Raw genomic sequence first — 22,967 nt, forward strand, 5'->3', positions numbered from 1 at the left:
GAGAGAGAGAGAGAGAGAGAGAGAGAGAGAGAGAGAGAGAGAGAGAGAGAAGAGTTCTCTTTGGTCAACTATGATTTGAAAATTGCTGCAAACTATACTCTCCTTTTGATACCCATAATACTTAGTAATGTATTAAAGACTGTAAAAAAATGAGTTTAAGTTTGCTTAACCCAGGGTTTCCCAAATGTGCTTAAATTACCTTTTCCCTATCACACTCATTAACATCCTGCAGAACTCTTAGCAGATGGGCAATGCTCAGATAACAGCCAACCTTTATTGAGTGTGTTCTATGTGCCCCACGGGGTCCCAAGCACTTTATGGAATTAAATTTTTTTAACGCTCAAATATCAGAGTACAAATTCAGACTCTGAAGTCAAAAGGTTCAGGGTTCAATTTTAGCTACACGGTTTACTAGTTGCATTATTTTGTGTAAATTCCCTAATAATTCGTATAATATAAAATTCCTTATATAACCAGGGGCTCTGTTGTAACCATACTGTGCTGAGTATAAGCAGATTGGGTGTTGACTAAGACTCTCAGGGAAGTCCCTATTGTGACACTGACCATTCTCAGGAAGACTATGTGGACAGAACTCTCACCGCCACTATGGTTATCTGGCCAGGTACGTTGGCCCTTTAGGGGCAGGACACATGAGAAATGGAAGTAGAGATGCTATAGCAACAAATGCTATAGCTGCTGTAATCTTCATGAAGTCAGAAATGGTGGTGGGTGTTACCCACTGAATGCTGGTCCAGTTAAAACTGAGTGCAGTAGGGGTAGAAGGTACCTCTCCTGCCTCTACTCTCATTATGTTATCATTATGTGTTATAAACCCTCTCACTGAAGATGTCTTATAAGCCAGGTTATATTACTCCACATTTTCAATTTTTAGTAGCTATCCTATCAGTATAAATCTAAGAGATTATATAAGTGATTATCTTTCTATATATTTTTGAAACAGAATTTTAGATCATGGCTCACTCAGTTACTCATTCATTCAACCAATGCTTGCCAAGCACTACTTTAGTTTTAGAGGTGTAGTACCAGCAGGTCATTAGATCAGTGTTATTTGTAGAAAGTTCTGGAATGATGAAAAAATATAATATCTGGGCTATCTTATACTAAAGCCACCAGCCACAGGTGGCTATTGAACATTTAAAGTGTGGTTAGAGGAACTGAATTTTAAATTTTATTTAATTAATTTAAATTTAAATAGCCCCCTGTGGTTAGGAGCTACTGTATTAGACAGGAAAATGTAGATAACAATCTATCAGACAGGTAGAAATGTAAAAACTCAGAAAAGCATTGGGTCCCAGGAGGCAGGCTGAAGTGTCAACAATGTAAATAGAGAACCGAAGTTTCCATGAGCTCCAGACCCTTATAACTACCTGCCTATTTGACATCTCAAAGACTCCTCTAATTGGACATGTTCAGAATAAAATCATGGTCCTCCCACATTGTAAATCCATTGATCCTAATCAAGGACCTCTCAGATCCACCCCCTTTTCCCATTTCTATTGCTACCTCTCTAGTCTAAGCTCCTGCCTGGATTATTGCAATGGTCGCCTATGTTTTTATACTGCTTCTAGAACAATCCTTCCCAAACATCAGATCTGATCAGGTCGCCTTTACATTTAGGCAACAGACCAAGTCCCTAACATGGCCTATAAGCTTTGGCCCCTGCTTACCTGTCTAGTCCCATCTCTTACTACTTTTAGTCCTTTATCTCCATTGCCACCTCACTTACTTTCTTCTTATTGTTCATGAAACAATACTGGTATGACTGGAGATCAGGGGGCATGTACAAATGCCATTAACGTGTGCGTAGGTGTGGCAGGGGAGTCAAATATTATACACCATTGCCATTTGGTTTCACCAAAATTTGAGGACACTCCCAGAGGCACTGTGTAGATGTTTTTAAGCAATAAAAACAAATGCTTTTATTGAGGCCTGAGGTCTTTGTTTAATATATGTTTTAATTAAATAGAAGGCTTTCAAAGAGACTCAGGCCATGTACATCATTTTAACTGGGTTAGTGTGACCTATGCAGGTGCAATATGGGAAAACTAAGCTTATTTTAGCACCATTGTATCTCTTTCATCACAAGTCATAATCAAGGTGAAAACAAGGAGTCATAAGTTAAGAGCTTTGAAAGTCAGGGTACTTGGCACGTGGGTGATATCAAATATTTGGTAAAATGAAGTGCCCAGTTAGAGGCAGAGGAGTAAGAGAAGTCTTTCTTCATGCCACCACTTTCTCTACAACTGTTGGCACCACTGTCCTACACACTTTTGTGCTATTGTTTCCTTTTCTCTTTTTTGTTGTTATTCATTTTCCAGGTATTTCAGGAAAATTTCATTACCCTCAAAAGTTGTTCAGGCAGAATTTTCTCCTTAGAAAAAAGAAAACAAGCGGCTGGTAGGCCTAGCTCTAAGCAAAGCTAAGTGGACAAAGTCTGTCTTCAAAAGTGCCGATGTCTCCTGTTGGTGTTTTTCCCTTTTTTAGGTTCTCTCAAACTCTGGTTCAGAAAGGAGAGTGGTTGTGTCCAAGGTATCTCTAGTCACAACTGCTAACAATTGTGATATTAATATATGTGTTTGACCTGTTAGGACCTCTCCTAAGAGTACTTGCCTCTTACAGGAGGACTGGCTAGCTTAGCATGTTGGGAGAATGACTCTTGTCCAAGAGTCTTCTATGACTCTACACAAGTTAATGGCCAAGGTCAGCTCTAGCAGCACCTCAAGCCCATCCAGTGTCTATAACAAGATGGTCTGGAATAGTTCAGACCAACTGCCTGGTTCAGAGGACATCCTTTTCCTTGATATCTCTACCCTTACATTCCTACTCCATCCAGGTTTCCTTAAGGAAAATGACTTATTACCACTGCTCAAAACAAGCTATTTTTGACTTTATAAAATACTAAAAAGTATTGGCCATTTAAAGAAGGGCTGATTTAAATGTTTTCTGTTATGAGTATGTAAGAGACTCTCCTGAGCAAGTTATTAAAAGTGGAGATACCTAGGCCCTATTTTTACCTTAATCAGGAGTCCCAGGGCCAGCTGAGTGACTCAGTTGTTTAAGAGCTCTGAGCAACACAGTCGCTGGTTCAATTCCCATGTGGGCCAGTGAGCTGAGCTGCCACTGAGCTGCCAACAGGTGGCAAGATGGTGACTGGACTTGGAGCTGAGCTAGCTGCGCCCTCCACAACTAAGACTGAAGGACAACAACTTGGCTGTTCCCCTTCCTCTATTCCCCAATAAAATCTTAAAAAAAAAATAGTCATGATTCAGGAAGCAGGGTATAGTGGTGGTAGAATTGTTGGGAGGTGGAGCAGTGATTTTAAGTTTTTAAAAACATCTGAGCCCATTAGGGTATAGATGGTCTATAGGCTACACTGGGAGAAACACTGCCTTAAGAAACGATGGGTAAAAAGGAAATTTTATAATAGGTGTCAGGTGAGATATTTTGAGGTGATGAAAGTTTAGTTTATCTAATGGCAAACCCGGTCCATTGTAACAACTTAGAAAAAAAAGCCAATTTTCAATTTTTAGAAGGAATACAGTAATGTATTAAAAACTGTTTTTCTAGGTCGATTTTGTGACCATATCAGAAAATGTGATGATATTAGTCACAAAACTATCTAAAGCAGATAGTTCCCAAAGTTTTGAGGTGAATTATAGTTCAATGGATTGATCAATGAAGTCTAAAGCATTTGCAATGCTGTACTTGGAATAGAATAACAAAAATTTAAATAATAAACAATTTGATTATTTTAACCAAAAAAGAACTTTTGGTGAGTTTTCTTCTACAAAGAGGTATATTTATCTTAATAAAATCAATAATGTTATTGGCTATTTAAATCATTTTAAGTTACTAAAATGTGAAAATGTGAAAACAAAAGTTAAATGGATTATTTTGGTGAGTTTGAATATAAAAATCCTAAACTATTGGGGTAATGTAATTAATTCAAATATCTTTTTTTTTTCTGTTCACTCACAGACAACAAAAAGGTTAATTTTCTTGCCTTTTCAAGAAATTCCCACAAATTTTCACATTGGGTGATTAGTCCATTTGAAGGGAAGATTAATTTCATATTTACAGAATATGCTATTAAATGTGCTATTAGTACTGAAAACTGGACTTTTACTTTAATATTCTTTGCTGAATCAGGTTGCTGAAATAACTTCCATCAGCTTGATGATGAAAACAAACCCTTCAGTATGTGTATATATTTCTTGATGGTTCACCATTTGGTCCCAAATTTATTTTAATGACTTTATAGAGAGACACTTGTTGGATATATGTTTTGAACCAGTTCTCTCTCAAAAATGAGAGATGATACACAAACTTCTGACCTGGTTATAAATTTTATAGAAATATGTATTTTATGTATCAAAATTGATTAATTAATAATTATCTTTCAACTTCAATTTATATTCTTTTTTTTGTCAGTAAATGGAAAGCAATATAAGTAAAAACAATTTTGGTCCAGCTTTAGTTATCTTTGATTCCAGCTTATATGCTGCTAGCATTTATGCCTTATGCCTGAAATCTAAGTCAAAATCTTTTTCTGGAGACTATAGAACTTTACATTTTCAAATAATTAATTAAGTGTCCTTTTAAGGGACTCAAACATTTTTCGAAGCTTTCTTTAGATCTTATATGAGTCCCTGTAGATAGGGAACAGTGCTCATTATATGTAAACATTGTTTTTCTTATAACACAGTTTAAGAAGTGAAAAACCTGTATAAATAATTAGCTCCTTTAGCACGTTTGTCATATTTATTATGACTAGATGCAAAATCTATATTGGCATATACACACTATCAATACATGAGAATAGTTGAATCTTTCACTCTTTTTTTGCATGGTGTTAAGCCAAACTTAGATGATTCTTTTAAGATAACCCATTAAGTATTTTTCTGATAGACTCTTTGCAACAGTTAAACATCCTACTAATGTTTTCTCTTAGATACATGCTTAAAAGTTCTTGGTCAAGACAGCAGGCTTACTACATAAAATAGCAAGCTGTGCTCATTCCAAATCTCTAGAAAAGATGGAAAAGATAAGTGATGAAAAAAGCAAAAGACATAAACACTCTGGAAAACAAAAAAGTAAACCCACAGTGGATCCGAGAGCCATGTGGAATCTCTAAAAGACAGATTTGAAGAGAGAGACGCTGAAAGAGGAAACAGACGCCCAAAGGGAGCACATGAGAGAGGGCTACAAGGAATGGGAACCCACCAAGAGAGCTCTATACTCAGAGGTGGAGAATGCTGATGGCCAGAAGGGGTCTGGGGGATACTTGGAGGAATGAAGCAGATACGTACAGCCAGGCTGTTTCACAACAATGAGAACAGTGACTGAGCCCTTGGGTGGGTGGAAGTGAGCAGAGCTCCAGGCAGCTGCAAAGTCCAGGAGGGAGGTGGCATCCTGGTGGAGATGAGCCATCAAAGAGCCCCGCTTCATAGTTCACTCAGCCACTCCCTCACTCCACTAAACGCTGGCTTTCCCCCAAAGCTGCTGCACAAACAGAAATGTCAAACAGTCTAACAGAATCTCCACTCCCAACACGTGTACAGACATAGAATCCAAACATTCAAGGAAAGCCAACACCAAGAGAGGAGGGCTCTGGAGTCAACAGAGAGCAGCGCTCCCACATAAGGAAACAGCAGCAAGAGAGTGCATGGGACACTGCATCGGAAAGGGTCGAGGTGATGCTGTAATAATGAAAATCTTTTATGTCGTGTTTAAACACAAATAAAATGTGACTGAATGCAACAATTGGGTGCCATTCTTACTCGCATTGATTGATACCTGAGGGAACTGTTGATGGCTATCATCCATTACTCGTCTACTTTTCAATGGGGTTTTCATTTGAGCATTATCTCCTTTTCCCCTTGAATAAATGTAATTACATTGCTGTCAATGATTTGAATGTTTAAGATATACCAGGAACTTTTTAAGTACTTTTTATACATTTTGATTTACCCTCACAATAACCTATGACAGAGTTGACTTATGTTAACAGATGAGATAACTGAGGCTTAGAGAGGCTAAGACCCTTCTTTGGGGTTCCACAGTAAGTAGAGAATCTTGTACTGGGTCCCGAGACTCTCTAGAAACAAAGCATCTTCTCTGAACTCTCCCTGATGAAAAATAATTGTGTAAACTTCTGCATTTTCAAGATAAAACACCTGCTCCTGTCTTTATAATACATCTCACTTATCCTAGATCAGTAAGTATTCACAGTGTTTTCTGAAAGCTCCCTTATCAACTTCACAATGAGTTTAACAAAAGTTTCCAGTTTAGACAAGCTTGAGACAAATATCTGTTTTTATCGATGCCATATCCACCCCCTCCTTTTATTATTAGGCTCACGAATGCAAGAATCTGTCTGCAGCATCAAAAATGGAGAGTGTTGGGCCAGCCGAGTGGCGCGTTGGTTAAGAACTGTCTTGGGATACCAGAGGGCCCCGGTTCGGATCCCACATATGAGGGCGAGTGACACTGCCCTCCACAGCTAAGATGCTAAACAACAGCTCAACCTGGAGCTGGGCTGCCGTGAGTCGCCGGCGAGGGCTTAGGCTGCAGCCCCTGCTGCAGTGGGTTGCCATGGGCTACCGTGTGTAGCCAGCAGCCGCAGTGAGCGGCCGTCCAGAAGCCGGCGACTGATCTGCCTTGCCCGGGAAGAGTGCAATGATGGTGCCAGCTTGGGCCAGTGAAGCAACATCCTCCACAACTAGACTGAAGAACAAAAGGACAGAAACTTGTCTGTTCCCTTTCCCCCCATTCCCCAGCGCTGTTCCCATCCCCCAGTTCCCCAATAAAAATCTTTAAAAAAAAATGGAGAGTGCTTTTTTCCAAACTCGATTATCTTTGAGGATCAACTCAAAAGCATTACAAAAGAAAGGCACTCTTTATTTTAGGACAACGGACTAGCTTTCTTTTGCATTAACTTAAGTACTACATGAGCACAAGCATATTTTGAAGATTAGATATTTAGCACAGTAAATTTGTTGGAAAAAAAGGTGAATGTTGTTATGAGTGATGAGTTATCTAGATAGTGAGGTAACTAGGTCAGTACAGTTGCACTTGGCTGTTGATCAGATTCAGAGCACAGAAACACCCGGTGCTTTTAACTCTGCTCATCCCTTAGACCTCCTGGTCAGTTTCGGTAGAGGGGAGAAGGGTGAGCTATCACCAAGCATGAAGAGCTCCTAAGGGAACAAGTGTGGTCACACTGGGCAGAATTGTGGGCTCCACTGTCATTCTGGCCTCTGTCAATACAGTGGCAGTTCTTATAGTGATGCATAATTATTTGGGTTTTCAAAGTCTGTTCATCTTAGTGCTTAGATTTTTTTTCTTTGCTTTAAGTACCATCTGTAGTACTAAATATGTTTTTTATTTAATTAATAGCAATTATATGTGCTATGTGAAAAAGACTGTGATGAGCTAATTTGAAGGACACTGCAGGGCAAAAGGGGAGAAAAGAAATGAAAATAGAGGGATTAGAGAACAGAAAAATGAGAAGAAAGGAGAGAGGGAGAGAGTGGCAAGTCTTTGATTTACAGATGTTCTGAGGCAGGGAGCCCTGCAGTCTTCTAGGCTGATGGTCAGGGTCAGCTGGTGTGCATAATTTAACCACCAACTGTTAAAAGAGTGAACTAGCTACAGCCGTCCATGGGCTCCAGACACCCCCTAGGGAATCCCTGGACCTGTCTATCATCCAGCAACTAAAAGGTTAAGACTGATGTAACAAAAGATTTTTAGGGCTCTGGTGACAGTCACGCAGATGGTAGATATTTTAATAGCAACTTTGCACTTACCCTACCTAAGCAAAATTTTAAAACCAACCATAGGATATTACCTGTTTGCTTATACAGATCACTCACTCATTTCCATGTTTTGATGTAATCACTAATGTCTAATATCCTGTCTCATGTTATAACACTTCTTTTGTTTTCAGAAAAATATCTGTGGCTTAGAAACCCTACCTCTTCCCACCATCCCCTCCCCACTGTAATTGTTCTTTTAGACTGCAGTATTTCTTAATGTGGTCCAAGAATGACCTGTCTTAGAATCACCTGGTGATGTTGGTAGTTAATCCAATTCCTGGGTTCTACCCAGGCTTCTTAAACTAGAAATTTTGGGGGCATTCTTATACAACTTAAAGTTCGATAACCTTTGAAAGACTAAGGCCCAATTTTGATGTTCTCTTGTTCCTTCTGAATTTCTATCCATTTTGGCCATCTTTCTCCTTACAGAACCATTTAGTGTTACAACGACCGGGAAGACATGGAAGGGGCATTGGTTTGCATGGGCGTCCTGGTAATATTTTAATTCAGGAAAGAACCTGAAAACTTTCAAATCCCAGGTCTGATGGAAGAAAGCCACTCTCTAGCACTCCTTTTTTTTTAAGGAGCTGAAAATAAGCAAGAGGGTAAAACAACCTGATTACCACCCCAATTTGGAAAAACTCAGTTTCTGCACTTGTATTGGGATTGACCAAATTCTCCTGGATATATTCTATTCATCAGCAGTTTGTTTCTAGTAATATAATGAATATAGATAGTGATATGAAATAAAACCAGTTCCTCCCACCTGGCCATCCTTTCTGACTAACTTGTTGGACTCTCAAAAGAGATGGTGAAGAGGCCTTTGAATAAAAATCATCTGGGGCCAGCTGAGTGGCGTGTTGGTTAAGAGCTGGCTTGGGACGCCAGAGGGCCGCGGTTCGGATCCCACATATGAGGGCCAGTGACACTGCCCTCTACAGCTAAGATGCTGAACAACAGCTCAACCTGGAGCTGGGCTGCTGTGAATGGCCTGCGATGTCTAGGCTGCAACCCCTGCTGCAGTCGGTTGCCATGGGCTACCGTGTGTAGCCAGCAGCCAGCGTGAGCGGCCAGCAGCCAGCGTGAGCGGCCAGCAGCCAGCGTGAGCAGCCAGCAGCCGCAGTGAGTGGCCGTCCAGAAGCTGGCGATTGATCTGCCTCGCCTGGAAAGAGCGCAATGATAGTGTCAGCTTGGGCCAGTGAAGCAACGTCCTCCACAACTAGACTGAAGAACAAACATGACAGCAATTTGTCTGTTCCCCTTCCCCCAATTCCCCAGCACTGTTCCAATTCCCCAATAAAAATCTTTAAAATAAATAAATAAAGGCAAAAATCATCTGCTTATGTGCAAAGGAAGATAGTAGCTGAGTTTAAGGGTTTGGGTTAGAGACAGCTAGACTATTCTGAATAAAACATGGAAAGAGGGCACTCAGTTTTCTTTGCCATTGAGAAGGAGGGGCCTCAAAGAAGTGAGGAAAAAATAATTGTAAACAGCAGAAGAGGGGAGACGAGGCTGAGTAGCAAAATATCTAACTGCTTTTGAAGAATGGTGGTTGTCAATATTCTGTTTTAAGTTTCTAGTTTCAATGCAATGTAAACTCCTGTCTCCACACACTTTCAGGAAAGTGTGTTGTGCACACAAAATGCTTTCAATGAGTGGTTTGCAGTGAAAACTAAGGAAAAGCACCAAGCCTTGTTTGGGTGACTGCAGAATAGAACAGGATCAGTGAGGCAATTCCTAAACCAATTCAAATTGGAAAAAGCAGGAACTGAAAGTCAGAGGTGACCTTGAGAATTCAAGCCACTTGGCCATTCATTGATCTTCTGTGGAGACCACTAGATTTTTCCATAGAACATGGCTGGCATTTGAAATTAACTTTATCCAGGTTTTAAAGACCATGCTAGCAGCTTTCCTACTTTCTACCTTAGGTTTTCCATTTTGAAGTCATGTTGGCATGTGTAATTCACCATGTTTTCTTAGTTCAGATTTCAGCAATCTCGTTAGTCCTCATGCCTCCATAAAGCTCAGAATTTTCTGTGGGTTTTGCTAGCAGGTTTCACTGACACAAAAAGAAAGGAGATGTGTAGTGATGGAAAAGAATACAATTTTAAAAATTCATAGCTTAGAAGATGAGAATGAAGAAAGCAAGGAAAGAGAAGGGAGACAGATGGTTAGGGCAATGGTGGAGTGTCATTTCCTGGGTTGAGTGGCACAGGCTCTCCGCTATAGACTGAAAGATTGCGTCCCCTAAAATTCATATTTGAAACCTAATCTTCAATGTGATGGTGCTAGGAAGTGGGGCCTTTAGGAGACCTTTAGAGGGCTCCACTCTCATGACTGGGATTAGTATCCTTATAAAAGAGACCCCCAGAGAAGTCCCTAGCCCCTTCTGCCATGTGAAGACACAGAAAGAAGACAATCATCTATGAACCAGGAAATGCGCTCTTGCCAGACACCAAATTTGTTGGTGCCTTGATTTTGTTTGGACTTCTCAACCTCAAGAACTGTGAGAACTAAGTTTCTGTTGTATGTAAGCCACCCAGTCTAGGGTATTTTTGTAAGAGCAGCCTGAAATGACTAAGATACTCCCTCACCTTGTAAGAAAGAGTCCACCCAAACAGTGGGTCCTTTAGGCTATCACCCAGAGTTAGTGGAGAAAGCAGAAATTCCCAGCTGGCAGATGAAGGTGCAGCAGGAGGTCTAGAAACCTCAACTGGTTGCATGTCGCTTAGCCAGAGCCGATAAATTCTTCCCATGAGGACCAAGAACTCGAGACTTAAAGAAACCCAAGACAGCCTCTTTATATAAAATAGCGAGGTTTCCTGCTTAATTGCTCTTATTGGGTCTAGAAAATTTTTCTTTAATTAAGAATAGCATGCATGACTGAAATATATTTTATAGACTTGCTGTATCCTCCTTCCACAAGTAACTGCAGCTTTATTTGTGTGTGTGTGTGTGTGTGTGTAGCTTTCTTACCCAATCTAGATGAACCAGAAGCTACAGGCTGGAGAGGAGGGCGAAGCAGACACAGGGGTCCTGGAGAAGCTGCAGTCTAGATTCTCGATAACTGAGAGTACATGTATGGTGTACCCAACTTCTTTACGGTGACAATTTGGAAGAGAAATAGGAAATACTGTAGCATTTTAAAACAAACCACTTGCTTTTGGGGGCATTACTCTACAATTCTTTCTCCATCTAATAATAGTTGAATAACTTTTGTTCCAGAGTAAGAGGAACAAATACTCAAACACACTTTGGATATCTGTGACATTTATCTGCCTTGTCATTTTGGGGGAGCCAGATTTTTACTTGCCTGGTTGCAGTAATCATATCACCACACAGATTGCTATTGAAAATCCAATAAGCTACCTTATTGTTCAGAGAATTATAAGAACATCAAGAAAAGAGGATGGCATTATGTGGTAGGAACCTTTTTCTGTGCACCTCTGCCTCAACAGACCCAAGGCCACCCTTGGAAAAACACGCGCTTTGTTGCCAGGAGATGCTCTGGGCTGATAAAGCCACTGTCTGCAGCAGTGCAGCTGCAGAGAGATGCTGGCTGTTGTAATAAATACAAACAGCTGATTCTACAGTGCAAGTTCTTACTTTGGGGAAAGAAAACCTCATATGGTTTTTCGTTCAGGTTTTTTTCTATAACCAGATGTCGTCTTCGGTTACTTTGTCCTGATAGTATCTATTGCTACTGGGTGTTTTAGATGTTTTTTTTTCTTTTTTTTCTTTTCTACCTTTGCTATGCCAGACAGATAGAAGCCTAGTATTTTTTCTTCAGTAGAAATTTTAACAGGGGAGAATATCTCTCTTGTGTATCTATTTACTAGTGCTTGACATAGCAGTTAAATTCTCCAACTTTTGGACTCGTTTTCTCTTCCTTTTTTGTTCTCATACATTGGAAAAACAAATAATATAGTGCTCTAGATGGTTGTCTGGGTTTTAGAGCCATATCATAACTATCATGATTATGCTTTCTCTAAAAAAATAGGAAATTTTCAGATATTTTTGTGAAAATAGGTAGCTGGATTTATGCCCTCGTGGTAAAATTTTGTTCTTTCAACACTGGAGTTATCCTTTCTTGTTTTTAAAATTAAAAAGTTAATTTTATTTTGTTTTTAAAATAAAAAGCCATATGCACAAAGAGGTGCTTTTAGCATATCAAGCCATTATATTCAGAAATAATTTTCATCAAGGCAAAGAAGGACCGTTAGAGGTTATGGAAATCCAATCCTTTAAAAAAACGGTTTTATTTGATTTGGCTTAGAAATTATTTTGCAGATTATATGAAGCAAGGCATCACCTGCCCAGTGAGAAGACTGAATTATAACAAATACATTTGTCCCAATCTTCCTATCTAGTTTAAAAACAAACTTTATATATGCGTAAGCATGATTGAAAATGAATTAGAAGGAGCTTTTATGTATGTGGTTATTAAATTTGTATGTATTTGTATTTGATTCTTAGACTTGACATTTTTTTTAATCTCCTTTTCTCAAGTAAACTGAAATTTCATTTTAACGTTTTTACCTCTATGGGTTACATGATTATTTTAAAAATAAAATTATTTTGATCAAATTTGGTATATATTAAATCATCTCATATGCATTTCATACTTTATTTAAGGGTAAGTCACAAAATATCTATTTACGTTACCAGTGGCCATATTGTCCTTGATCTAGCACAAATGCTACTAATGTTAACTGGGCAATATTTCCATGTTTTCCTTTGTAAGCAGCTTAAAAATATATCAACCTCTGGCTTTTGATCACAGAAAAGAGTTGTTACAACAGGGTAAATCATGGTATGTTGCTCGAAACTAGGTCTTACAGAAATTTTTCCTCTGGTAACTAAAAAATGTGACAGTCCCTTGTACAAGCAGGGTGAGTATCTCTGTAAGAAAATGCTTCCCTGTAAATTAAATGATGTGTGGAGTATTATTGGGCTAAAATTAATATTAAAAGACTAGCTGGTGCCTGAGCAATTAAGCAAAAAATTTGAAGACCAGATTGAGTTGGGAACCGGGAACCTAAATATGCTGAGAGGACTTTTCAATGGCAAAATGACTTAGGCCGGGAAGAGAAGAAATTTGCCTTCCCCATAGGTCAGCCCAGTAGACTTCTCCTTTTGTTGGCTCATTTTCCTATCCAGTGTTCTGTTCCTCTCCTCGTCTAAGTGTAAACTGATTGGCTGATGAAGTCTTAAAATGTAACTGCTTTTAGGGAATTTACAGGTTAGCAGGGGTCAGGTGTTATCAACAGTCCAGAGGTGAAGCACCCATTAGGTAGCTGGATCTCTTTCTTATCCCACCTTGATTGCGCCCAGAAGACTTTTCAGAACAGGAGACTTGGGGAGGGGTTAGGGAGGGGTCATCCAAGCATCCTGGAGCAGTGAGCATAGTCCAGAGGCTATGAAACAAGGCTGCCTGTGGGCATTCAACTCATGTGTGCTTCCTTTCAGCCATCTCGTTGCCTGCCTTTGTGGAAGGGTAAATTGAAGTCCCTTTGGAAATATTGCCAACCCCTGGATTATAATGAAAATTTTTAGTTGGTATTAAGTGATGAGGGAAGGAAGTTCCAGGATGGTCCTCCTCCAATTCCCAAAATAAAGTAGTAAAAACACAAAATATGGCAAGATAAACATGATCTCAAACTCACTAGTGGTTACGACACAAGAAAAGGAAAATAACCTCGTTGGATAAACTTTGAAAAGTGATGTCTAAGGGAGGATACAGAAGGTTCTGGTGCCACAGGAGGTGAGTGAAGCCCACCACTAGTTCTCCAGGCTCGGAAGCATCCTGAGGGTAGACAGTGATTCTAGAAAAACCTGAGAATTCTCCCTAACATGCTCCAAGTTGGAGAGGTGAACTCAAAGGTGAGTGAGCAACCTGGGCAAAGTCAAGGAAAAATCTATAGCATGAAAGCCCAAAATACCACAGTAAGATCATACCTAAGGCAGAAGGTGGATGAGCTGTCATGGTTGGCCTTGCCATGGTACAGGACACTGAATGAGGTCTCAGAAAATGGAACAGAATCCAGATGTCCATCAAGGAGTGCCCTCAAGACCAGCATAGCTATCTTTCACTCCACAGAAGAATGGATTAAAAGTACTAGTCAGGGCTCAAATCACAGTTCTCAGGGGAAGACTCCTATATCACACTGGGTTAAAGCAAGTAGATGCATTTGTCATCCATGAGGCAGATCGGAAGAAATGGTGTGACCCCTATGCATATGGGACAGAAAATCCCTGAGAGCAAAGATGAACATCTCTCAGAAAATACTGATGACAGAATGATTGACACAGACATAGCTTGGCTAAGTTTGTAAACCGTAAGGACAGAGATTTCTTTGGGAATCCAGGCAGAAAGCAAATCATTTTCGAAGGGGGCAGAATTTAGGGTGGTCTCAGACTTCTCCTCAGTAAAACAAAAGGCCAGAATATAAAAATAAAGACTATGTAGATCGCTTATAAAAATGATAAAAACATTGGATTAAAAAAATTCCATAAAATGCGGTTGGAATATAATATAGCAGAGAACAGGCTTTTCAATAGGGTTTAGACTAGCGGTTCTCAACCTGTGGGTTGTGAACCCTTTGGGGGTCAAGCGACCCTTTCACAGGGGTCGCCTAAGACCATCGGAAAACAAAAAGATATTTACATTATGATTCATAACAGTAGCAAAATTACAGTTATAGGGTAACAACAAAAATAATTTTATGGTTGGGGGTCACCACAACATGAGGAACTCTATTAAGGGGTCGGGGCATTAGGAAGGTTGAGAACCACTGGTTTAGACTGAGGAGTTGGTTTCTCTTAGAAGAGCAGAAGAGAGAAGTTTAGAAGACAGAGGCTAGGAAGCTCTTGAGGTCTGACCAGGGAATGGTGTGGCTAGCGGAGGGTAGGCTCTTCCAGAAGCATCTCCATCACAGAGTTAAACCCATGTAAGCTGCCAAATGAACATGGAGTGGTTCAAGAGAAGTTTCAACCTGGAATTGAAGGAAGACCTACAGGTCTTATGGAAAACTACTTTCCCAGGGATTTAGGAAGGAGAGTGAAATCGATTGGGCTCAGGCTGGAGCTAAAAGGAAGGGTGGACACCAGCCATAGAGTGTACACCAGGCAGCTGGAGCATGAGAGAGCGGATGGCATGTGCAGGGTCCCATTACCACCTGAAACTGAGCCATAAGCCATCCTTTAGAGGAACTTCCAATGCCACGCTACGCACCATAGAGCTTTGTCTCCTGTTTTCCACTGTTCTGACCTAGCCCAGTCTATGAGATGTTTCAGAAAAAGTATCTGCTTTTTAGGTACCTTGTTCTTCGATTCCAAGCAAACATTAGCATGTCAATGCGTGTAGCAATCCTGCTGTACAGAATCCACTCAGCCCTGAATTTCTTAAATATGTTTGAGCATAGAATCTCTGTTTCCTGTCACGGCTTGGAGCAACACACTGACATAAAACTTGATATAAAAATCTCTAAGAAGGTAATTTTCAGAGAGTACATATACAAGGTGAGCAAAGGGTAAAGGGAAAAGCCATCACTTCAGGGTCTATGAAGGAATACTTTGCCCCACTCCTAGAAACAAGCTACTTGCTGGTGAAAATAGTCCCAACACCTTTTGGTTTCAAATTGCTGTAAACTGGATTAAAGTGACACATAAGCAGATGAGAAAGGGGTCAGTCACACTGTTAGCCCAATGTTAATGCTGCTGGGAGCCTGGCCTTACCCCTTCCATTGTCAAGAGGCTTAACTGGTCATTCTTAAAGCCAACATAGGATGAGTCTTAGTTTCTCTCCAGTGTTAAGAACAAGACCAGACAAAGGGCTGGCGGGAAATTTCCCAGCAGGTTTTACTAACACCTACATGCAAACTAGCAGTCTAGGCCAGGGGTTCTTAACAACCAAACTTTTCTGGCCAGGTATACACAGTGATGCTTGGGAGGAAGTCCTTTCACAACTGGCCTGGAAACCAAAAGGAACCAGAGAAAAGGTTAGTTCAGAGGACGTTATGATGCTTTAGATATTTTTAAAAAGTTTTGCTTTTTGTAACTTTAAATGGTTCTGAGTTATTAGCTCCACATTCAGAAAACCAACATGTTATATTCAAGCTCATGGTTTGCGAGAAAGTAAGCTGACTAGATCTAACACATAGACCCTGTGCTTGATAATCGTTTTACATAGACGCTCCATTCAATTGAGAGTGAGCCTATTGGCAGGAGTTATTGAATTTGTTTAAAAAAAAAAGTAATTGCTAAGCTATAGAGAGTATGAATACTAAATTCTAATTAAATAGGTTTTGGTGGGAGGACAAACCTGAGCAACTAACAATAACATATTATTTCTACACCCCAAAGAAATCATGTTAAGCAGACTGGCCCCTGTCTTCATGGAGCTTACAGTGGTATTTAAAATAATAATTTAAAAAAATAACTTGTTTCAACCAAAGGACAAAGAAAGGGAGAAGAATGAGGATTCTTTGGGTTTCACTTATGCTTAATTTATTATCTCATGCTATCTTGTTTCAAGAGAGGGGGGTGGTGATGGGGGTATGGGCTCTGGAATCAGAGAGACAAGAGGAAGGACAGGCTCTGCCCCTGCTCAGTCACCGTACGGCCTTGGGCAAGTTGCCTAACCTCTGTGAACTTTATTTCCTCACAGGATTGCTATTTCATTGCAATTAATAGGGTAATGTGTATCTGATATATAACAATTCCTCAATAAATGATAAATATTTTTAATGGTTAATATATTGGACAAAGATGATAAAGATGGAGGGTAGTCTGAGGAAGAGGTTTAAGGAATTGGATGTGAACCTAGAAAGGCAGAATTCAGGCAGAAGGCTAAGAAAACAGAAGTTCAGAAAACTGTATACTGAGAAATACAAAACAGCTAAAATATAAAACAGAAAGTCTCATTTCACAAGAGCCCTGTTGATTTCTTGTTTGAATATTGCGCTTAGGATATGATAAAGTTGTGGGCACTTACAATCACTTGGAGGAGGGTTTCTGCACCTCTTACTATTGACATTTGGGACTAGATAATTCTTTGTTGCGAAGGGTTGTTCTGTGCATTGTAGGATGTATACAGCATCTGTGGTCTCTACCCAAGCGATGTCAGTGGAATTCCCCTCCTACCTCAGTAATGACAAACTGAAGTGCCTTCAGATATTGCCAAATGTGTCCCCCAGTGTGAAAATTGTCCCATTTGAGAATCACTGCCTGAGGGTTTCACTCATCTTTCCATCTAACTCCTTTGTGGTAGTAGGAGTAACACAACACAGCCTTCATTCAACCGAAATGAAACCAAACTAAGGAAGTAAACGACATGGTTATCATTAAGCAAGCCACTTATCAAGCAAATGGATGTGTTCCTCCCACCCCACATACTCTCCAAAAGCAGCCCAACAGGCATTTTCTCACGGATTGCTGACACAGAACTAAGGATTTCTGCCTTCTCAGACCTCCCACACCAAATAAAAATAATGACAAAGAAAGTCATCACATACACAGAAGTACCAGTGATGGACTCATTCCTTGTTACAAACTTCCCTGTAGTGAAAACACCCTCTGCTGTTGAACAAAACATGTTAAATAGAAAATGAGAGAACTTACTGTTTCCAGAAGTAGCTTTTTGGAATTTCGTCAGGTCAACATTTGGCGGTCTGTTGGGTTTTGGTGGTGGTGGCCCCAAGACAAACAAGGGAGGCAGGGGCTTCTGCTTAGGGACAGCTGAATTCTTGTCTTCTTTTTCCTTTTCTTGACTTTGGCCCCAAGGCCCTGTCATTGTCACCTTAGAAGGTGTCTTAGGGAACTTGGCAGGAGGAGCCCCAGAGGTGGACTCTTCCTGATTTATTTTGCTCAGGAATACATTCTTAGCAGCATCTATCTTTCTGTCCTCCTTTCTCTCTTCTGCATTTTTGGACAGAGCTGGGACCCCTCTGCTTGCAGCAGGTTTCAGAACCACTCCAGGAAAAGGCGAACTCGACGTCTCGCCTCCATGATCTTTATTGTTTGAATCTTCCCTTGGTGGTTTTAAAGGGGCAATTTTGGGCTTGACTCCCCTCTGTGGAGATGCATTCTTGGTGGGATTCTCGACTTCATGGGGGCCATCGACACTCAGGGATGACTTCTGGCCAAAGACAGGTTTGGGAAAGTGGGGCTTGGGGTCATGATCTTGTGAAGCTGACACAAACTTGCCTTGAATCCCAGACAACTTTGGGAAGACTTGCTTCTGTTCATTTTCCTGGGCTGGAGGATTAAACCCAGGCTTCAGGCCTGGGGGCTTTATGTCGTGGTCCTGGTTTATACTGTGAAACGAAGGCTTGTTCCCAGGAGGCCGGGGAAACACGGGTTTCAAATCTTCCTTGGGCAAGTTGGTTGGCTTGGGGCCTGCAGGTTTCAGAAATCCCGCTTTCACCTCAGGGTCTCTGGTGGCCGAGGCTGCCGGTGATCCAAATCTTTGGCCCACTCCTGTGGGCTTTAAAAATGGGGGCTTGGGCTCCTTGTCAGGCTTTTCCTCAGAAAAAGTTTTCACCCCCAATGGTGGCTTTGGAGACCCAAACTTTGGTAGGTTGCTGGGTCCTGGTGGAGGGCTGGCATTTCCTTGGTTGTTGAATAAGTTCTTTTTGGCTTGTACTCCTGAAGGTGAATTTTGCCCCGGGACTTTAAAGGGTCGGCTGTTGACCGAGACGTCCTCTGTCGGGTTGCCTCCTGTGTTAAACTTCGCCATGAGAGACTTCACATCTGTTTTTCCATCCTGCAAGCATAGGGAACAAAAACTAGCTGAGAACCAGAAGTCACACTTGCACAGTTTAAAAGACTACACTTTAAAGGGTTTCCTGGTTTGAGACCTGCAGTGTTGCTGATTGGTTAGTGAGATATTGTAACACTTATCTTCCTCTATGGCAAAATAAGTTGTGAGAGTTTCTTGACGGGGAGGGCTCTTGTACACACACATTTTTTGGGGTTGTCTTAGGCTGGCATGCTTATTTTTGTTTGTCACAACTTACCTTTTCCCTTTCTTGTCACTGTTTCTCTGCTTATCTTGCTTGATTTACTCTTAACTGGGTTTGTGTCTATTTTATTGTACTTGAAAAAATATGAAAGTGACTAACAAATGACTTCTTCCATATTTTACAGTTGAGCCTCTTAAATAGAAACTGCACTTAAAAAAATGAAAGTAAGCTCTTAGGTTGCATACTTTGTACAGCATAGCCATGTTTAACATCTCTGTGGTTTGTAAGAGTTCTGTTTTCCCATCCACATTTAAGGTCTGTCTGTCTGCAGACAGGGAGATATGTCAGAAAAATCCACTACTTTTATACGTAAGTAACATAAAAAGTTTTTCCACTTACATGTATGTATATATGATGGTTCAACTGGAACCAGACTAGCAGACAGAGTGTGCTCACTCTTTCAGAACTGATCCTGTCTAGGGGGCTTGGTCTGAGGGCACTCAGAAGGTGATGAAAAGCAGTAGCATGAGACTGGCTGGGAAGTCTCATACCCAGACTTGTTCCAGTCTGGCCTCTTCTATAATGACATTTATCACTCCTTTTTAGAAGTCTTACTACACAGCCTCTGTCCTCCTTGTCTAGAATGAAGGTATTATTTAGTAAAGAGAGCAGACAGTCACCCTTTTCTGTGGGTATAATTCCATTTAATCTAGAATTCGTGGTTTGTTTGCTCTTTCTCTCAAAAGCAAGTTCTTGTAGGATATTCTAGTTCTTTTAGAATATTTGAAAATCTGAGGCTTTAAAAAAAACCCACTTAAGATACATATGTGGCCATGACAATTTCTATTTTCATGCTTTAAAATTCACCTAGAAAACGTTTTCTACTCCCCACCCCCACCTATCATTACAACACACCCAAGCTTATTTCATCTTTCAAGGCCCCATTCGAATACCACAAAACCAGAGCCTGTCCGGTTGGGAAAATTTCCTCCCTCCTCTTGACTCATGTAGCACTTCAGACACTTCTACATGACCCTGTGTTATATCTTTTTTATAAAAATGAGAACCACCATTTAGTGCATTTAGTCTGTGAATATGTGTACTTGATTCTGAACCATGCACGTTTCCATGTGGCCCATCTCATTGCTTTAGAGGCTGGCATTAATTAACTCCATTTCACAGGAAAGTAAAGCAAAGCTGACACTGCAAGAGGACATCATGAAAAAATCATGAGACCTTGGTTTAAATCTTAATTTATTAGTAGGGAATCAGTTGTATCATCTATAGCGTGGGTTCAATATATGGAAACTGTTATTATTAGAAATTGGGCCAGCGGAGTGGCTCAGTTGGTTAAGACTGTGAGCTCTGAGCAACAGGGTCGCTGGTTTGATTCCCACATGGGCCAGTGAGCTCCGCCCAAGCTGAGCTGCCGCTGAGCTGCTGGTGGGTGGCCAGATGGCTCAGTTGGTTAGAGTGCGTGCTCTTAACAACAAGGTTGCCGGTTCGACTCCCGCATGGAATGGTGAGCCACACCCCCTGCAACTAGAGTGAAAACGGCGACTGGACTTGGAGCTGAGCTGCGCCCTCTACAACTAAGATTGAAGGATAACAACTTGACTTGAAGCTAATGAGTTCTGGGAAAATCACACTGTTCCCCAACAAGTTTAATAAAAAAGAAACGTGGAGTAGCGTATTCAAGGAGTCAGCCAGGAGCTGTGAGCATAGGCATGCTGTCTAAGTCCCCAAAGTCCAGAAATTGTCTCACTTTCCTTTGTAAGGCCACAACACCTGGATCAGGGTCGGGCACCCTCAGGGTTCTAATGTGTATTTGGGGAATGAAGGTTGGCACTGAGCTGAATACTGTGAATAGTGATTTTAAAAGAAATGGTGTCCTCAGCAGGAGTTTGTCTCCATACCAAGCTGCTACGCATGTGTATTTGTGGGATGAGGGTAAGAAACCTAGATAGGAGGAGAAAACCAGATAAGAGAAACATTTTTCAGCTTGTCTCTTTCTCCTTTAATTTACTGCCCTATATCTGAGTTGTGAAAACATCTTGTTTTCTACCTTGCCTTGTCTACTTTTTTATCCCCATGATTTCCTGAAGTTCTCAGTCAGTCCGAAGGCCAGGCAGAAGGAACACAGCAGACTAGGGAGAGTTTGGGTGTTGGGGGAAGGGAGGGGGATGGGAGAAGATGGGTCCTGCCTTGTGCCTCCAGGGAGATCAAGCTGCAGATTCTAAATCTTAACACAAGAAGCATAAAGAAGTATCAACACAAAAACCTGCTTGCTACCTGGAAGAAAGTCTGTCTCTGGGGAAAACTTCTTTTATTCTAGACTTACTCTATATTTTGTAATTCATGTTTTTGGACTATAATTTATTCTAGGTTTATAATAAGAGGCCGCATAGCAGAGTGGTTAAGAACACAGACTTGGAAGCCAGACCGCCTGGGTTGGAACCTTACTAGCTCTTTGCCGTATTTCCCCATGTATAAGATGCACCCTTTTTTGAAAAATTTGGGGTCTAAAAACTGGATGCGTCTTATACAGTGGTTGTAGATTTTTTTTGTCGCATTTCGAGCTGAGGACGAGGAAATATATGAAGACAGTGATTTGTCATCAGACACAGATGAGGACAAGCTAATGGTTGGGAGTTTTGACAATGATGAGGAGTTGTATGAATTTTATGATGAGTAAAACTTGAGTTCAATAACTTTATGGAATACATTTTTTTTTCAAATTTTGGGCCCCCAAATTCAGGTGTGTCTTATACATGAGAGCATCTTATACATGGGGAAATACGGTAATCTAGGGCAAGGAATATAGTCTCTGGGCCTTTTCTGCTCACCTCTGGGAATAACAATGCTGTGTCCTAGGGCTGTTAGGAAGAATAGACAAATTAATATTTGTAAAGCATGTTAAAGAGTGCCTTGTACATAGGAGGGTTTCCTATTATCATAAAGCAGGTGAAGCCATAGAAATCATCTAGTGCGCCTCTCCCAGTGTGTTGGTAAGAAATAGAAACCAGGGCCGGCCGAGTGGCATGATGGTTAAGAACTGGCTTGGGACGCCAGAAGGTCCCGGTTCGGATCCCACATATGAGGGCCAGTGACACTGCCCTCCACAGCTAAGATGCTGAGCAACAGCTCAAACTGGAGCTGGGCTGCTGTGAGTAGCCGGTGACGGTGTAGGCTGCAGCTCCTGTGGTGGTGGGTTGCCCTGGGCTACCGTGTGTAGCCAGCAGCCAGCGTGAACGGCCAGCAGCCGCAGTGAGCGACCGTCCAGAAGCCAGCGACTGATCTGCCTCTCTTGGGAAGAGCACAATGATGGCGCCAACTTGGGCCAGTGAAGCAACGTCCTCCACAACTAGACTGAAGAACAAAAGGACAGCAACTTGTCTGTTCCCCTTCCCCCAATTCCCCAGCACTGTTCCCATCCCCCCAATGCCCCAATAAAAATCTAAAAAAAAAAAAAGCAATAGAAACCAAAGAATTTAAGTGACATCCTACTTAGTCACAGCAACTCCACAACTTGCATTTCATGGGGGAAACCCCATGAAACATTAACCCATTGTCACATTCCATGTCTTGGTTTAAGTTTGTAAAACATGGAAGTCGCTGATTTGGAATTGGAACTTGTCTCTTAGCTGTCAACCCAGGCCCAGCAGACAATGCAGCATCTTGCTCAACAGCACAGGCTCTGGGATTATTGATGGGTTCGAAATTTGACTTTGTAACATAATAGCCATGTGATCTTTTAAGGTACTTCTTTGCAACTCAGCTTTCTTCATCTATGAAATGCAAGTTCTAACGGTACCTATTTCTTACAGGCTTTTGTTTTTGAAAAAAAGATGAAATGAGTTAATGCGTGTTAAGTTCTGAGATAAAGAATTGCATGTAACAGACATCCAATGATTGTCTGTCGCCATTGTTTCATCTGATTCACTAACCACATAACATAATTTTCTCCAGGTTATCAAACTGTGATGTTACAATCGTTAACGTTATGTCCTAATTTTAAATCAATGTGACTGAAACAAACATTAAGCTGGATAACATAATAGAGCTAGTATGTTTGTGTTTAGTTTACCCACACTCTGAAACTTTTCACTGTTCGTTGAAGGACAGGTTAAGAAAGAGCAACAAGCTCTTATGTAGGACACTTAAG

At 40.9% G+C, this 22,967-nt stretch overlaps 1 protein-coding gene across 1 annotated transcript in view; it reads right to left on the reverse strand.

The window, feature by feature from the left end:
* Positions 1-22,967, reverse strand: part of FYB1 (FYN binding protein 1) — a 154,792-nt gene that overhangs the window by 74,920 nt on the left and 56,905 nt on the right. Inside the window, exon 2 of the mRNA XM_019650737.1 lies at positions 17,460-18,603. Coding sequence (XP_019506282.1) covers positions 17,460-18,603 — 1,144 coding nt within the window. The remainder of the gene's footprint in view (positions 1-17,459; positions 18,604-22,967) is intronic.

Source organism: Hipposideros armiger, unplaced genomic scaffold, assembly GCF_001890085.2.
Source record: "Hipposideros armiger isolate ML-2016 unplaced genomic scaffold, ASM189008v1 scaffold_146, whole genome shotgun sequence".
NCBI classification, from domain to species: domain Eukaryota; kingdom Metazoa; phylum Chordata; class Mammalia; order Chiroptera; family Hipposideridae; genus Hipposideros; species Hipposideros armiger.